General features: G+C 39.7%; 2 protein-coding genes across 2 annotated transcripts; one reads left to right on the top strand and one right to left on the bottom strand.

Moving 5' to 3' along the window:
* Positions 1 to 415: 415 nt before the first annotated feature.
* Positions 416 to 3,304, top strand: LOC5521973 (RIB43A-like with coiled-coils protein 2). Its single transcript, XM_001641685.3, has 6 exons — positions 416 to 660; positions 881 to 962; positions 1,084 to 1,366; positions 1,836 to 2,244; positions 2,526 to 2,692; positions 3,042 to 3,304. The coding sequence occupies exons 1-6, from the start codon at positions 544 to 546 to the stop codon at positions 3,121 to 3,123; spliced, it is 1,140 nt and encodes a 379-aa protein (XP_001641735.2). The 5' UTR covers positions 416 to 543; the 3' UTR covers positions 3,124 to 3,304.
* A 791-nt stretch (positions 3,305 to 4,095) lies between these two features.
* Positions 4,096 to 11,686, bottom strand: LOC5521974 (rho GTPase-activating protein 24). Its single transcript, XM_001641805.3, has 13 exons — positions 11,318 to 11,686; positions 10,273 to 10,377; positions 9,849 to 9,948; positions 9,467 to 9,585; positions 8,699 to 8,819; positions 8,172 to 8,249; positions 7,303 to 7,434; positions 7,124 to 7,217; positions 6,875 to 6,971; positions 6,132 to 6,265; positions 5,784 to 5,947; positions 5,367 to 5,508; positions 4,096 to 4,826 (listed from the first exon to the last, which is right to left on the bottom strand). The coding sequence occupies exons 1-13, from the start codon at positions 11,369 to 11,371 to the stop codon at positions 4,739 to 4,741; spliced, it is 1,428 nt and encodes a 475-aa protein (XP_001641855.3). The 5' UTR covers positions 11,372 to 11,686; the 3' UTR covers positions 4,096 to 4,738.
* Positions 11,687 to 16,939: the final 5,253 nt, after the last annotated feature.

Raw genomic sequence — 16,939 nt, 5'->3', positions numbered from 1 at the left:
GTAAAAGAGCCTGGTAACAAGTAAAGTAACGACTATGGGATGGTGGGACGGGAAATTTTTATTTTCTAGTAAAATCTATTTTGGCCGACGCTACTAAAATTGTTTTTTTAACCTATTAAAATTGTTTAAAGGGATTTATTTGTTTGATTAAGAACTAATATTAGTTGTATTAACTTCCTGATTATTTGCAGTCTTTTGTTTAGCCCTGGTTTAGCCTTAGATATTTTTTAAAGGCGTGTATAGTATTAAATATAAGAACAATACACTTCCGACATTTGTCACGTCTATAAAAAATATTGGAAAAGTTGTACACCTTTTGATCATAATGGTAGACCTGCTATTTAAATTTATGCGTAGGCCTGAGGCGAAAAATCCACGCATTGCATGATGGTATGCGCGTCACCTAGCAACCTCTGGAAGACAAACTTTAGGCTTTGTGATATAAAGCGCGGAACACGGCTAGCAACAAGCAGAAAAACACTTGAATCCTACCTCAAATCTTTAGGATATATCTCTCCAAGACATTTCTGGGATAGCTTAAACATGTATAAGCTAGACCTTCCAGTCGATATGAAGGAAACGGCTGCTATTGAGCGCCGGAGAAACCGTGAATTGCAGCGGCAAAGTAGGATTTTCAACGCCCGTGTCAGGACGATCGGGGTAAGGAAATCAAACTCGGCTGTGTATTACTTCAGCAAAATATTTGTGTACCGGTTTATTTTATAAGAAAGGTAATATAATTTTGTGCAATCTTGGTATGTTAAAAGTAGATTTTTTGTTATTCGCACTCGATGAGATAAGTAGATTTAGGGTTACAAATTTGTCGGCTTTTTTGTTACACGTTATACTAATACAATTTGTATTATAATAATAATCTCAGATTGATCTACAAGCCTTGGAAACACAAGTAGCTGATAGAAAGCGCCAGGAAGTTGAAGAACAGAGAAGGCATAATGCTTTTGGTAAGAAATTTGTTTATCCTGCATTTACCATCTTCTCAAACGCTGCTAAAAATTAATCAAAAGTGGACTATCTTACGTTATATATTTTCTCTAAATGCTTCCCCTATCTCAATCCACACAGCTGCCGACATGAAAAGGAATGACATGATTTGTGCACTAATGCAGCAACGACAGGAACACGACATCCGGGAGCTTAATAAGGAGGTGAACACATTCCGTCAGGAGCACCAGAGACCTGAAGACACCAGGGAGTGGGAATTGAATGATCCTGACTGTCTCAAAAAGGACAAGCCTGCCCGAGTCTCAGATGACGACCCACGCTGCGGTATCTCATCATTGCAGAAGTTTGTTGGTGAAGACCTGAACTCCAAAAGTCGCAGGAAACTGCAGGAGGAGCAAATGAGGTAAGCGCAGTTGCTTAGAAACGGATGAATTCTTCGAAGAACTAATTTTCTTGGAGGAAGACTGTATTGAGAGAACATGGAATTTAAGCAGCTGTGAACATTAATTAGGGGCGGATCCAGGAGCTCAAAAAAGGGGTGGGGAAAGCAAGGGTTTCAAGATGGTGGGGGGATTCAATGTTCTTTCATGATTTCCTTATATTTTCCTTATACTTATAATATTATATATATTTTATATATCTATATATTTTATTATAAGTCAAACATCTGAAAATAGGGGGACCAGGGCCCACTTGGCCCATCCCTAAATCTGCCTCTTAATTCTAAGTTTTCTTATATTTTGTTATAAACAACAGTCATCTTGCTGTAAGAGTGTTCAGAAGGACAGCTTCATACCTAGTTATTCATACATTTATGCAAACCTTGGACTTTTTTGGACTTCTTTATATCTGACATTTTTTTTTTTCATCAGGGAATGGGTCAAACAACAATCCAATGAGAAGAACCAAGACAAAGCTAACCAGTCATATAGTGATTATTTATATGACCTGAAGGCGCGCGAGCTGGACCAGCGAGCATGTGAACTTGCACAAGCTGAATCAGACTGCCGTAGAGCTATCAACCAGGCCACAAAAGATTTCAATCTTGCCTTGATGAAGGAGAGGCAAGCGAAGGAGGACTTGGAAAAGCAGCAGGAGCTTGATGATAACATGACTGAAATCTCAAACCATGTATTTGGTGACATGTTGACAGAGAATCCTGATGTGGCTCAAAGTGCATTTGGGGGGCATCGTGTGATTACTGATCGCTGGAAGGGAATGAGTCCGGCCCAATTGGCAGAGATACGCTATATCCAACAACAACAGCTTAAAGAGAAAGAGGTAAGAGATAATCAGCTTCAGGTGACTACTTGAACCACCCTCACCATATAGTTGTCAAAAAAGGCTTTTTTGTGAAGGCAACGTAGTTGTTGTGGTTTGAAATGCTTCTTGGTTTGAAATTGTTAAAACCAGTTTGAAAAAAATTCAAACCAAGAAGCATTTCAAACCACAACAAATGTGACATGGTTTGAATTTTTTTCAAACTGGTTTTAACAATTTCAAACCAAGAAGCATTTCAAACCACAACATAGTCTCACCTCGGACTTTTACGATCTCCACAGAGACTGAAGCAAGAGGAGGAAGAACGTGAAAAGGAGTACCAGCGGTTGTTGCTAACACAAGCCAAGGCTGGTATCTTGATGGAGCGGGAATTGGAACGCAAGCGAAAGCAGCTTGAGAAAGACCAGGCTCAAGAGAACCTCAGACTCTCAGCCGAGCAGAAATCACAGTAAGTAAAACTATAAGGTTCCCCATATATCATATTAAAGCAGATTTGTCACACCAAGCACAAGCTGTCAAATAATTTGGTAAAATAAATTTTCTAGTTAGTTGGCAGACAAATTTCCTAGGGATGACACTGTTAATTTGTAAGGTAGCACTCTGGGGGGTAATAGACTAGCTTAACATATTTCAGATAACCTTTATAAAAATATACTGAAATACACCCACATAACTAATTATACTAGCAAAATTTGGGTCAAAGGCTTAAAGCTAAAAATGTCCCAGAGATACCCTACCCTGTATTTTTCCCATTTTGGAATTTAAGGATTAACCAATTGTCTTGCCTTCTCTTTCAGCCAAGAATATGTCAACAAAGAGGTGTACACAAATCCACCTACTGCTGCCTACTTCATGCAATTCAACACAACCAGCAGATGATCATGAATAGTTTACATAGTTTCCAGGCAAAATCAATGGGCAAATTTGTACAGAATTTTAGTTCTGAAATGGTGATCAATAGTTGTAAGTTTGCTTATTAGCAGTATTTCTACATTTATCGTGCACTGTCATTATGTACTCAGATTTAAATTTTCAGAAAAAAATTAAACATTCAACTATTTTTGTTTTGTTTTTGTGTGTTACATGTCTTGTCTATCTGTCACTTATTTTATCAGCCCCCAGTCAAAGGTAGATAAAATGTTTCCCATCTCATCTCTCTATCATGTCTTATACCCTAGCTACAGCTACATATCATAAAGGCTATTAATAGAAAATTTCTGGGAAATTAATACTATACATGACCTGTTCAATGTGTCCTCATTTAGCCACGGCTCTAGGAAATTTTTGGCTCTTTACACCTTCAGAAAGTGTGAATTACCTTATACCTTGTGTAATGGCTACTGGCAGATAGTATGGATACATGATGCTCATTAGAAAGCTTTTCTTTGAACTAATACAGTATAGATAGGGGAATTCAATGCCTGCTCTCAAAAGAAGCCTAGGTAATGCAGTTGGCAGAGCGTCGCTTTGTAGTGACAGTACCTCTCACTACTTGGTTCCGGGTTAGACGACCGGAGTTGGTCTCTCCTTTGCTCTGGGGGTTTGTCTGCGGTTTTCCTCCCTCCACAAAATAACCTCCCTCCAAAAATTTCGACCTAAGCTGTTATCCGTGGTCAGGCTTGAGTTGTATGGAGGCTGCCTGAGGCGACTTCCTAAGCCTTCAACTCGACCATGTCTGAAATCTGCGCTCTCTTAATTTAGCATAGAGAGTGAATAGCTTTCCCAATTTATTTATTCATTTATCCCTTTTCTACCCACCTTGAGAAGGGGTACCTGTAATAAAAGGAATTCTTCTATATCTGGATACATTTCATTCACATTTTACGATTATGTGCATCTGAAAGTTGAGAGTGAATTTAACATTGCATTTTATTTCTGGCCTTTTTTTAATTTCCATCGTTTTATTTTGTCGTGTAAATTTTCGCCGTTCTTTCTAAAGCAGTGGAGGAAGTAAGATCTACAACCTCAGAATAATACAAACAAAACGAAGTAACCCAGTGACCAAGCGTTTTTTTTTTAATCTTCGCAGGCGCATTTCCAGGACCGGCCGGGGGGGTGCGCAGTGGTATCACATGGAAAAGGCATAGTAAAAAAATACCCACTTTTTGGCCGCCAAGGGAAGGGAGGGGGGGGGGTGCAACACTAACAATTTTAAGTTGACAACTATATTTGTTGGCATCTACACTAGCAATTTTTCATGTGTGAAAATTTTTAATTGCTGAGAAAAAGCAAACCTGCTAGCTTTTGATCAACTATAGTTGCCACATAAAAATTGCCATCTTTGCTCCATCTACACTAGCAAATACAAATTGTCACATAAAAAATTGTAAACTAAAATAAATTGTTAGTGTAGATGGAGCTTTATTTTTCTCTTTTCTCATTTTTTTTTACGCGAAAGGAAAGAATATAAACGAGAAACGGTTAGTTATACACTGCTGACAGATTGATGTCTAGCTCGTTATGCTTCTTGTTTTTTGTACATAAGGCAACATGTCTATTGACTGATTGAAAATCCTCCAAATTTCCCGCAAAACTCGTCCATTGCTGTATTCAGCTTTTCAAGTCTCTCTTCAGCAGCAACTCTATAACAAACACGAAACACAACACTGTTATCAACTTGCAACCTTTCAATGCCCTTGTTATAACCTTGTAATAAAATAACCTTTCGAAAGTTAAGCGGAAGGTTGAAGAGCGATCTAAATGATCTAGTGAGAGAATTTGCTCACAAAGCAACAAATGTGTAGTTCCAGAAAATATCCACGATCCCCCACACCTCTGGAATTTCCAACCCCCAGAAAAAAAAATACAGTAACTACTAAGGAAAAGGGCATTTTACCCCTCTGGGAATTTTTGGGCGTTTGAACCCCCCACCCCCCTGGAATTTCCAATCCCCTCAATGGGGGGGGGGGGGGGGTATGGATATTTTCTGGAAATACAGATAAATAAATTGATCATTGTGCTTGCGTAAATTGTGAGTCACACGGGTGTAAATGAAGTAGCCGTTCCTTTATTCTTGCGTCTCCTTCGCTTGATCTGATTTTCACGTGTAAGAAAAGCATTTTACGCGTCCGCTCTCTTCCCTGTCTCTGGTTTCTTCTCTAGTGCCTCAAAATACGACCTACCTTGCTCGCTGTTCGTCTGACAGCCTGATAAGCAGCATCTCCTGGACTTTTCTCTGTTTCTCTAGCTCCACCTGTAAGTCCTTAATCCGCCGGGCTTGTAGCTCGACTTCACTTTCTAGCTCCTGGATTTTCGAATCTCCCTCTAAAAAATTAAAAAGCTGGCGGTTCTAGCGGTGGATAAAAGTTTATTTTCGGCAGGAGGGAGGGGGTCATCCCGAAGCTGTGGGTGTAGTCCTCAATATACAAGACATGTCGGGAGGAAAAAGTAGGACTTTTAGAAAAAAAAACGACATTTCAGTTTTTAGTTTTATGGGATTCTTCTGTAATATTTAAAAAAAATTAAGTTGGGTACGAGACAAAACACGAAAATACAATCTGTTAGATTTATTCCAATCCCCCATTTGCTAGTGTCCCTACCGTCTGCCACGTTCGCGCCATTTCTCGTAGAGTCCTCGGTCGGGAAAAGCTCATTGGCGTCCAGAGGGTTGAAGTTCCCCGATGGAGACTGCATGCCTGATCGCAAGAGCTTGGGCGAGTCTGATCCGAAGGTTAGGTCGATCAGGTTAGCAGTGGGGTCTTGGCTAAAAAAAAGCATTACTGATATTTTCAGTGTTCTTGCGCGGAATACAAAGCCCGAGATACTTAGGGCTCTGTTTTCTAGTTCGTTGTTTTATGCATGATTATTAAGATATGTATTTTATTTTTTAAAGGTCTCACAACCGTTGAAAAAAAATGAACAAACAAACAAACGGGCAAATGGCTGACCTGGTATTATTTTGCCTTGTGTAAGTTTTCTCATCATCAGTGTGTGGAAAGAAGAGCTGATGGCGTTTGATGAAGATGCTGACCAAGGCAGTAACTTGGCCTGTACTTTCCATCATTACTTGTGGGTCTTCAGACTAAACATGACAAAATATAGTTTTTAAAGTAAACTTGGGTGGTCTGGGGTGTATTTCCCCGAGAAAACCTTAGATTTGAGGCTCTAGAGCACCAATACAATAAAATTTTCTGCAAATTTCATTAATCTCTATACATTTACTGTCCTAATCACTGTTTAAGATGGCTGTCTACGATACTACAGTACTAGGGAAGGAGTTTAATAGAAAATGTATTTTTTTCTTCTCTACTACGGTTCTACGGTAGGGATTTGATAGAAAATTTCAATTTTGTTTTGTCTTTTCTAAGATATCAAAATACTACACGATAGGGGTTAGATTGAAATTATATAATATATAGCGTGCTCAGTAAAATAAAACCCATTATTGGATGTAGTATTAGATCAGGCAGCAACAAGGTTGTGAGTTGTTGCAGAGAGCTTTTCTCATATGCTCTACCGATTTGAGTTGTTGCAGAGAGTTTGACTTTTGACGCTCTACTAAGATACTACGCTACTACGACCGTAGTAGTAAATCTTTGGTCATATATCGGGCCCCTTATGCCCTGACCATAGAATGTCTTAGTACAATCTATTTGCCCTTACAATAGAATATTTAAGTAGAGTCTATTACCCCTGAGCGTAAAATGTTAGGACCAAAAACCATAGCCAGATTGCGAATGTCCATCTTGCTCTTGGCTGAGTGTAGCTGAACTTCAAACAGGAATCGGCTAAAAACACACAATAAGGTTTTGTGGAATTGCACACTAGACACTCTTTGATACTCAAAAGTTACTGTTTTGTATACCTAAAGCAGTAACGCCAATCCCCAAAAACATCATGCAAGTAACATGATAGTAGATCTTTTTGATAGGCCCATTACCTTAGCACCTTGAGCAAATTGAAGTTAGGTGGAGGTAATTGCTTAAGATGATTCGTTATGGAAGTTATACCATCCTCCTCATACATCTCATAGCCTGCAAATCATGCATTGAGAAAAAACACAAGATTCAGACAGATTAAATGTTTAATCAGCTGGAAACACAACCTATTAAGACTCACATTTTGCAGCAGTGAGAAAAACCTCAAAGAAGTCATAAGGAATAACAGGTTCACTGAGCTCACGCAGGTAAAGTTTCAGTAATGATGCCACCGTGTGAATGTCCTTCTCATCTGACAACTCAGGGCTTTCACCTTTAAAATATGAAAATATATTATGCTGTAAAAATCCAAAATGTAGTAGATACATGATTTTCAGGGGGAGTGGGGAGAGCAGAGGTTAAGGGGGTTCACTGTTATGAGGAATATTAGCAGAAGGATACTGAAAAACATCTATAATAATATAGAAGTTTAGTGCAGTAAGTAAATAAGTAATTCCCTAAGGAGTTCACATGCAAATGAAGTTCACATGCAAATGAAGTTCACATGCAAATGAAGTTTACATGCAACAACCTTTTGAGTGTTAGTGATCAATAGTTTACATTCATGAGTGTGAGTAATTAATTGAGTGTTGTCATTTTGATGGTACCTTGGCCAGCATTGTTCATTTGTGCCCCCAAATAGAGGTTAATAAAGTGCAGTGTGGGGCAGAATCTCTGGCTAAAGTTTCTTATCCAAGAAGATGAGGGATTAAAAGTATCAAATGTAGGGGGCCAGGTTATTTACACCTCTGAGAAAACCCCAAATTGATATGACCTGGGTACAAACTCTGGGGGTTGTTTTTACTAACAGTGATTACCAGTCCTGTGATCTGGTTTCTGAGTTTGTCAGGCATTTTGAGAGTTGGTTCCCTTGATAGGGCGAACCTGTAACATGGGGCTGTCATATCTTTCCCTCCCTGGTAATTTCCTGATAAGTAGCTGTCTCAAAACAAAGAGGCCTAAATAATGCAAGTGAATACAAACTCTACAATAACAATACGATTACAATACCTCGATTAAACTGAGCTTTGAGAGTTGAGATATGTTTTGCATTTCCAGGAAGCCGGAACAGCCCTTCTTCTTCAAGTCCTTGAGAGATAATGAATTAAAAAATGGTTAATTTGAGAGATAATGAATTAAAAATTGGTTAATTTGAAAGATAATGAAATAAAAATTGGTTAATTTGAAAGATAATGAATTAAAAATTAGTTAATTTGAAAGATAATGAATTAAAAATTGCTTAATTTGAGAGATAATGAATTAAAAATTGTTTAATTTGAAAGATAATGAAATAAAAATTGTTTAATTTGAAAGATAATAATTAAAAATTGGTTAATTTGAAAGATAATGAAATAAAAATTGGTTAATTTGAAAGATAATGAATTAAAAATTGGTTAATTTGAAAGATAATGAATTAAAAATTGGTTAATTTGAAAGATAATGAATTAAAAATTGGTTAATTTGAGAGATAATGAATTAAAAATTGGTTAAAATTAAAATGAAGCCTGGCTGAGGGAGATTAACAGAGAAAAACTCACCATATTTTTTAATATATTCTATACAAACGTCAACCACAATGGGGACAAAGCCTCCTCCTTTCCTTGCTTCAAATTTTACGGTTTCACACAGGTCTCCTCCAAACATTCCTCCACCATATGGCTAAAAAAAAAATTAAAAACATGTCAACATACATCAAAGCTGAAACAATGAAATATGTCAATATTAGCACTCTAAAGGACTTTCTTTTTCTTATGAACATATAAACATATGAATTTCATTATGAGCTTCTCATTGCCTTGAATATTTTATCAAAGGTAAAGATTGCAGTTACATTAAGAGTATCACACCATAAAATTACAAAAGCACTTCAAATAAAAACTTTGATAATATGCAAACCATAATAATCTAGAGAAACAGCATAAAGGGAACTTTCCACTGGGTTTGTGTAACCTGCCTCAAAAATGTATATGGAATGCATAGCAAAATAAATACACTTAGAGAAAGGCTGACAATTTGATAGTAAAAGCTAATTCTCTAAATTGACTAGGAATAATTATATAACATGATAATTATAGCATTTCAAAAAACCAAGAGTTTCCACCATTGGAAATAAAACATAGATGAAAATCATCACAGGGCACACAAATAAGTTTTATTCATGCCATTTAAGAGGACCAGGACTGACAAGCAGGGCACTGTTATATAAAATATATAAGGCTGAAAGTGAAAATGTGGAATTTAGCCCCCATACATTTCCTCTAATATCCGTCCCCCTCTGACCCCCTTGATCTGTCCCTGATTTAAACCTTATATATGATGCGGTTGATGGCACCAATCCAGCGGTCCATTTCCTCCATCGTCGATGCAATCATCACAAATGTTTCATGAGATCCAACAACAGGTCTACCCTCTCTGTTTTTACCGGCTGTAAGAAGGATCAATGAATTATCTTACCCCCTTTCCTTTATAGTTGCTGTAAGGAACAATGGAAAGAGGTGTGGCTGGTTTGGTACCCTAAGAATTCATTCTACCAATGCCAGGCAATATATTTCTGTGGTTTTTCGTTTTTTTATATTTTTAAATCAATTTCTCTGAGTAGAAACGCCTGTGTATCCTAACCTACAAAAAGACCATAACTATCTATGGTCCCAGTCTCATTTGTCAACATCACATTAACACAACACTTACAAACAATCTCAAACTTGTAATTTCCAGGATCCATAGGGTCTGGAGAATGTCGGATGACCTCATTTCCAGCAAGTGGGACCACACCAGCAGGTCGTGGATCCTTAGGATGTAAGCATTAAGACTCAGTTAACCCTTGAAGCACTTGGCCTTACTTAAATACATAGAAGGCTAATAGTTATTGTGAATGAGTAGGAATTTTTAGAAGTATAGCGTGTGAATTGTTAAAAATACTTAATATTTGGTGGTTATTACTGTACATGTCTCCTTTTCTCTGTATAAGATGCCATACTATGTAAACCAGCAGGAAAGCTAGATACGTGTTTCTCACTCAAAAATGACTTTCATAATTGAAATGCATCTTATAAAGAAACAAAATATTTTGAAATTTACCTTACATGTGGCAAGATTTTATTGTTTTACTCACTGATTTGTCTTTGTAATAATAGAGCTGATCGCCTTTTATTTCAAACCATCGTGATCTTAAAGTCTTAAAACTTCCTCCTTCTTTTCTAAGCCATCCACAGAAAACCTGAAAAACAGAATATTACTACCAAAAGGAATGCAATACCTCCAGGCCCATAGCCAGGGGGGTTGGGGGTTCAGAAGAACCCCCACTCGACTGGAAGGTCCGCTCTAATTAAGGTAAAGTACCACTATGAAGTAGGACAAGCTACTTAAGAGAAAATGGTCCGCTTTATGGATAAACAAACCACCCCTCCCTCAAAATCCTGGCTACAGGTCGAACAGGTCCTATATCTTCATGCCAGATTTTAGCATGGTTGCCATCTTGGAAAAGGAGAGGTATAACTAGAGAGACTACAGAAAAGCTGTAGTAAAACTAGATGGTCTGCATAGGCATTGTATAGACAAGCTAGAAATCAAAAGTTGAAAAGGTATCTTTAAACGCCTCTGTGAAACAGAGTGGTTGCGCTGACGTTTAGAGCGTTAGTCCTTCGTCAGAGCGAACACTTGCTGTCGGGCTAACGCTCGAAACGTCAGCACAACTCATTTGTTTCACAGAGGCATTTTCACCTCTTCAAACTTTGGTTGATTTATATTTTATCTATTGAGGATGGGAACATGTCTAGTTTTTAAGTTGACCACTAAGCATGAAAGCAATTTTAGAGGTCATATTCACCATGCTGTCACTGTCATAGTTGCTTCAATTGGAGCGATTTATACATAAAAGGTGGAGCATGAGTGTAAATCTAAAGCCTAACCACAACCAATCCCACTACGAATTTTCACAAAACATCCAGCTCAGCAATCAGGTTTATCAACACAGATACAGATGTGCTTTAAGAGAAGCAACGGATTAAATCGAAGATCCGTTAAGATACTGGAGTGTGATAAAGGATTGCACTCTTTAGTACTTATAAATTCGCAAACAAACAATGAACAATCTAAACAAAAAATGAACCAATCAATCGAACGGTGCATTCTTTCACAGAGAAATGAAATAATCTTACCACTTTCTGCTTGGCCTTGGGGTGCGAAGGGACCGGAGGGGGTGGTTTCTGCATACTGCGCGTTGATGGAGGGGTCTAATAAAGACAACGTGCATGGCCGCTGTGGAATGCACACAAGGCTTGCCTTCGGTCGTCGGCCATGTTGGTTTTGACTACTCCCCCGGAAAGCGAGGGGCTGGGAACTAGTAAACAGAGATTGTGACAGCGCCGCGGGGTCTTGTACCACTGGCTATATAGGATAATTTTACTCCCAAATAAGGTCTAATGTCTTGTTAATGTGGTATAAAACACGTATCCCTACTTCAACTGGATGTATTTCCCTTGGTTTCGCTCCTACAGCGAGCGCTGTCCCTACAAGCTTGCGACCTTTCGAACGACGCGCTGTGTAACCGCCGCCGCCACCTGGTAAATGAGTAACTCGACACCCGCGACCCCCAGCGGCGCGTTGGTGGGGAAGACATATCAAAAAAATTCAGCCAAAAATTGTCGTTTTTGCCAAACGCGGTCGTTTCCATATAAGGAAACTAATATATTCCTTATTTGGAAAGACTGCACGATTCTATTTATTTTTAAGGTTACCGGACCGCAGGTGCTTCGTGAATGAACTTTATGACTTGTAATAAGATAAAAACATAGACTGTGACCATCTTCAGTCAATGGAGAAAGTATCTAAAAAGAAACAAGATTCCTCGGTACCAGTCCCTCATAACGACAACGTTTTCTTCATATGGAAAAAAACGCGAAACCAAGGCGGCAAATTAGCCTGCTTTGCAAGCGGTACTCGGTATTATTATGTACCCTGCATTTTTTTTTTTTTTTTTAGTTTTTGCTCTTTTTCCCATGAGCATTGGTGACCAAGTGTGACCGGGTGGTATTTTGGGTTATTTTAGATTTTGCTAAGATTTTAAGGAAGCGATTTTTGGATTGCGATTATAATTGTTTTACGTATTTTACAGATTGTTTCTCAAACGTGATTCTAATTCGATCCGTGCACGTTTAGGAATTTACTTTCAACACGTTTCGAATTCCTTTATATTAGTATCAATAGCTTGATAGTGATAATTGACTTAAGTTTAGCGTCCTTTACCATTTCCCAGGAAGATTAGTTTCTAAATTTGACAGGACAATATGGACGCTGAGTAATTTGAACGGTAGTAAATGTTAGCGTCCCTAGAAAAATGCGCCTCCCCAAGCGAGTATAAAAGCGGCTGTTTTTACAGAATCTGTTAGTTTTTTTTTTTAGTACCGTTGAGCAAAGGAGACGCATTGCTTGCGCGGCGTGATGCGGGAGCGAGATATGCAGTTGCTCAGGGAAGACAGTCAGCAGAGATAAGCTACAAGCTTAGAGCGCTGTCCGTACGGGCCTGTCATGCCAGTTGTGTTCAGTTTGATTTACCGGTTGTAAGTACTTTGTTTTTAAAACTAGCCTTTGGTTTAGGTTACCTTTTCTCGTGATTTGATTATGTTTGTTATCACTTAAAAGTTATTATTTTATTTGTTAATAAATCCTTAAAAGTCCATGCCTTGCATCATGTATTCGTTCTCACGTTGTCTTTCGCTCGATCGTTTTCGTTTCATTCCATTTATTTTTGCCTACTTTTTGGCTGGTGTCAGAACCTGATAGTTTTGCTTTCAGTATTTCATTTGTTTCTACATTTTTCGTAACCGCACGGTAAATGTCAAGTTCCGACGGTTACATTTTGGTGCTTCAGAAGTGGGATGCAAGTCGATTCTATGGCGTAGCTTTTCATTAAGTTTTTAGTTTGTGTGTAAGTAAGTTTTTGTTACAACGGTTCTCAACACACTGGTCATGGCCGGCCCGGACGCGAGACGTACTCTGATGGCCTTGCGAGGATCGCAACGAGGAGGGCCAGAGGGACGGACGGTTCTACAAAAGATGAAGTTGGTCCGTCGCGCGACAAGGTTTTGACATTTCCAAGTGACGCGAGCGCGATGGTGTAACGTAATGAGAGCGGTGTAAAGTACGCAAAAGGTCACGACGAGAGAAAAAGACGGAAGCTTCAGGGGTGTTAGTCAAGTCTGCTTGCCCTTGCATGGTCGGGGAGTGACGAGAGATGGACTGGTTACCCACGGCGTTTGTCCCGACGTTTATGCAAGAGACTGTTTGAGTGTGGGGTCTTAGAGAGGAATAGGAGCGAGGAATGGATCCGTAATACGGTAAGGCTAGCGGTTGAAGCTGCGGCATCCTCACAGGGCCACGTTAGACCCTTACGATTGAGTCCGATCTCCGAGAGGCACGCACTCAAGCGACAGCAAGCTAGTCAAGCACGAGGATGAGAGAGGACTAGTAAGAATGAATCGAGTGGCTAAAGCTATTTCTCCATTGCATCAGAAAGAGTTCAAAAACCGACAGCTCGTCGAGTAGAAAAGGACAACAACCAACTTCACATGGACTAAGACAAAAGTAAAGCGGACCAGAGACGAGGATGTAAAAGATGGTCGCCGTGTGAGAGTGGAGGATTTGATCCAAACCCTTGCATGATCGTGACGTGCCGAGAAACAGGCAAACGCCGTGCGATGCGCCGCGATGTCGATGCAAGTGACCGTTGGTAAGGAGGCAGAGGGATCATATGATTTAAAGGTTGCTGTATTTGGGGAGCTGGGATGGCGATTTCCCAAAAGGGACCTCCAGTATCTTCAAGGAAGCAGTAGACTTTTGCGTGTATGCGGTTTACCCGATGAATGACCTTCTGGCGAAAGTGTGGCAAGCGGGGAATTTGGTATTTAGGGGACTAGCTCAAGGCGCCCGGCTGGTTTCCACAGTGTTTTATGTTCCTCCAACACGATTGGCGAATAGCGATAAAAGAAAAGATGAGAAAATGAGAGATGGTTCCGCAGATAGACTTGACTTTTAAAAAGGAAGCTAAAACGAGCAAGATGGATACATGGACGGCGATACGCAGTGCTCTACAGTTGTGCTCTAGTGGTTTAGCTCTCACGAGGACCACTAGGCGAACGCCAGCCCTCTATGACACTGGTGTTGCTCAAGTTATTTGGAAGTATTCTTGCTGTTTCGACATAGCGTATGTTATAAGAGTAATGATTAGTATAACCGGACTTGTCAGGCTATTTTGAGGAAGGTTTATGTAGTTATATTTCGGTTTTAGTTCACACGAGGACGTGATGAACAAAAGGAGGGGCGAGTGTGACCGGGTGGTATTTTGGGTTATTTTAGATTTTGCTAAGATTTTAAGGAAGCGATTTTTTGATTGCGATTATAATTGTTTTACGTATTTTACAGATTGTTTCTCAAACGTGATTCTAATTCGATCCGTGCATGTTTAGGAATTTACTTTCAACACGTTTCGAGTTCCTTTATATTAGTATCAATAGATTGATAGTGATAATTGACTTAAGTTTAGCGTCCTTTACCATTTCCCAGGAAGATTAGTTTCTAAATTTGACAGGACAATGGACGCTGAGTAATTTGAACGGTAGTAAATGTTAGCGTCCCTAGAAAAATGCGCGTCCCCAAGCGAGTATAAAAGCGGCTGTTTTTACAGTATCTGTTAGTTTTTTTTTTAGTACCGTTGAGCAAAGGAGACGCATTGCTTGCGCGGCGTGATGCGGGAGCGAGATATGCAGTTGCTCAGGGAAGACAGTCAGCAGAGATAAGCTACAAGCTTAGAGCGCTGTCCGTACGGGCCTGTCATGCCAGTTGTGTTCAGTTTGATTTACCGGTTGTAAGTACTTTGTTTTTAAAACTAGCCTTTGGTTTAGGTTACCTTTTCTCGTGATTTGAGTATGTTTGTTATCACTTAAAAGTTATTATTTAATTTGTTAATAAATCCTTATGTCCATGCCTTGCATCATGTATTCGTTCTCACGTTGTCTTTCGCTCGATCGTTTTCGTTTCATTCCATTTATTTTTGCCTACGTTTTGGCTGGTGTCAGAACCTGATAGTTTTGCTTTCAGTATTTCATTTGTTTCTACATTTTTCGTAACCGCACGGTAAGTCAAGTTCCGACGGTTACACAAGCATATTGTCTTTTTTGGGTGTGTACCCGTACCAGTACCCACTTTATTCCTTGATACAACTGGGAAAGGGGGTGATCAAAGGGAAGCAAGAGTGAGCAAGGATTATGGAATTTTAACTGGTAAACAGTGAAAAAAATTCGAGTACAGGGCCGAGAATCGAACCTCGTCCAGATCCGGTAAAATGAGAAAAAATAGACCAGAATAGACCATACCTCCAGGCATGCGCTGAAACCCCGTATGGCAGCATAAAGCTTTACAGCTAAGCTGGAGATTTCGGCCCCAGCACCGCTATCTAGCGAACTGTACAACACAAAGGAACCTGAGGTACCCGCGCATCAATGGTACTCGGTTACGCCACGCACAGCTCGCTGAGATGTACAACGGAAAATTTCGCGGGGTCTTTTTCGCGCTTGCGTGTCTTGGGAATGGGTGTGTTGCTATAGTAATGCGAACTAGGTCTACATTGCTGCCTTTAGCTTTTGTACTTCTTTGTCCAGTCACGCACGTGCTTATGACATTTTTAGTAGAACAACAAAAGCAAGCTACATTGGAATGCACGCAAAGAAAATACTGTGATTCATATTTCCTTGGCACAGGCCTCGGGTGAGGGGGTCTTAAACCTAAATATAGCGTCAACAAATAATAAATCATGCGATTTGAAGTGTAGAGTCTCACGCTGTAAAGACGTACTTTGTGATAAAAAAAAGCTGACCCACTTTGTCAACATAGCTATAACGTTACTACAATATTCAATATTGCTGATAATATAAGGAACTCCAGAGAGCAATTGAGAATCCTAAAAAAATTACGTGCAGTGTCAAGCACAGGATCACCGTAAAAAAAATGCTTGCTCGCACTTGCCCATGGGGGCAAATGTTAAATAAACGTAACCCAGTTGCTACTCCAGGCAGCATATGCGAATGAAATATAAACGAGACCCGCCTGGAAACGGTGTTTGGGTAACCGGGAACAGGAGATCGTGGCTACCGTAAATAGAAAGGGAGCTGGAGTAAACAGAAGCCGAAAAAAGCGATCAGTTTTCCGATAATGACACCTTTTGTACCCCCCTGATAATGACACCTCTTGTACCCCTCTGATAATGACACCTCATGTACCCCTCTGATAATGACACCTCTTGTACCCCTCTGATAATGACACCTCTTGTACCCCTCTGATAATGACACCTCTTGTACCCCTGATAGTGACACCTCATGTACCCCTCTGATAATGACACCTCATGTACCCCTCTGATAATGACACCTCTTGTACCCCTCTGATAATGATACCTCATGTACCCCTCTGATAATGACACCTCTTGTACCCCTCTGATAATGACACCTCTTGTACCCCTCTGATAATGACACCTCATGTACCCCTCTGATAATGACATCTCTTGTACCCCTCTGATAATGACACCTCTTGTACCCCTCTGATAATGACACCTCTTGTACCCCCCTGATAATGACACCTCATGTACCCCTCTGATAATAACACCTCATGTACCCCCTCTGATAATGACACCTCTTGTACCCCTCTGATAATGACACCTCTTGTATCCCTCTGATAATAACACCTCATGTACCCCTCTGATAATGACACCTCTTGTACCCCTCTGATAATGA

Source organism: Nematostella vectensis, chromosome 10 (assembly GCF_932526225.1).
Source record: "Nematostella vectensis chromosome 10, jaNemVect1.1, whole genome shotgun sequence".
Lineage (NCBI taxonomy): Eukaryota > Metazoa > Cnidaria > Anthozoa > Actiniaria > Edwardsiidae > Nematostella > Nematostella vectensis.
The sequence above is the reverse complement of the archived record's forward strand: the minus strand, read 5'-3'. Positions and strand labels throughout refer to the sequence as shown.

Excerpts from the sequence above, each read along its gene's own strand:
- LOC5521974 (XM_001641805.3), bottom strand. The coding sequence starts at position 11,371 with ATGCAGAAACCACCCCCTCCGGTCCCTTCGCACCCCAAGGCCAAGCAG. Across the intron at positions 9,949-10,272 it reads ATTATTACAAAGACAAATCA|GATCCACGACCTGCTGGTGT; the intron begins GTGAGTAAAACA and ends TTACATCCTAAG. Across the intron at positions 7,435-8,171 it reads CAAAGCTCAGTTTAATCGAG|GTGAAAGCCCTGAGTTGTCA; the intron begins GTATTGTAATCG and ends CATATTTTAAAG.
- LOC5521973 (XM_001641685.3), top strand. The coding sequence starts at position 544 with ATGTATAAGCTAGACCTTCCAGTCGATATGAAGGAAACGGCTGCTATT. Across the intron at positions 1,367-1,835 it reads CTGCAGGAGGAGCAAATGAG|GGAATGGGTCAAACAACAAT; the intron begins GTAAGCGCAGTT and ends TTTTTTCATCAG. Across the intron at positions 2,245-2,525 it reads AACAGCTTAAAGAGAAAGAG|AGACTGAAGCAAGAGGAGGA; the intron begins GTAAGAGATAAT and ends CGATCTCCACAG.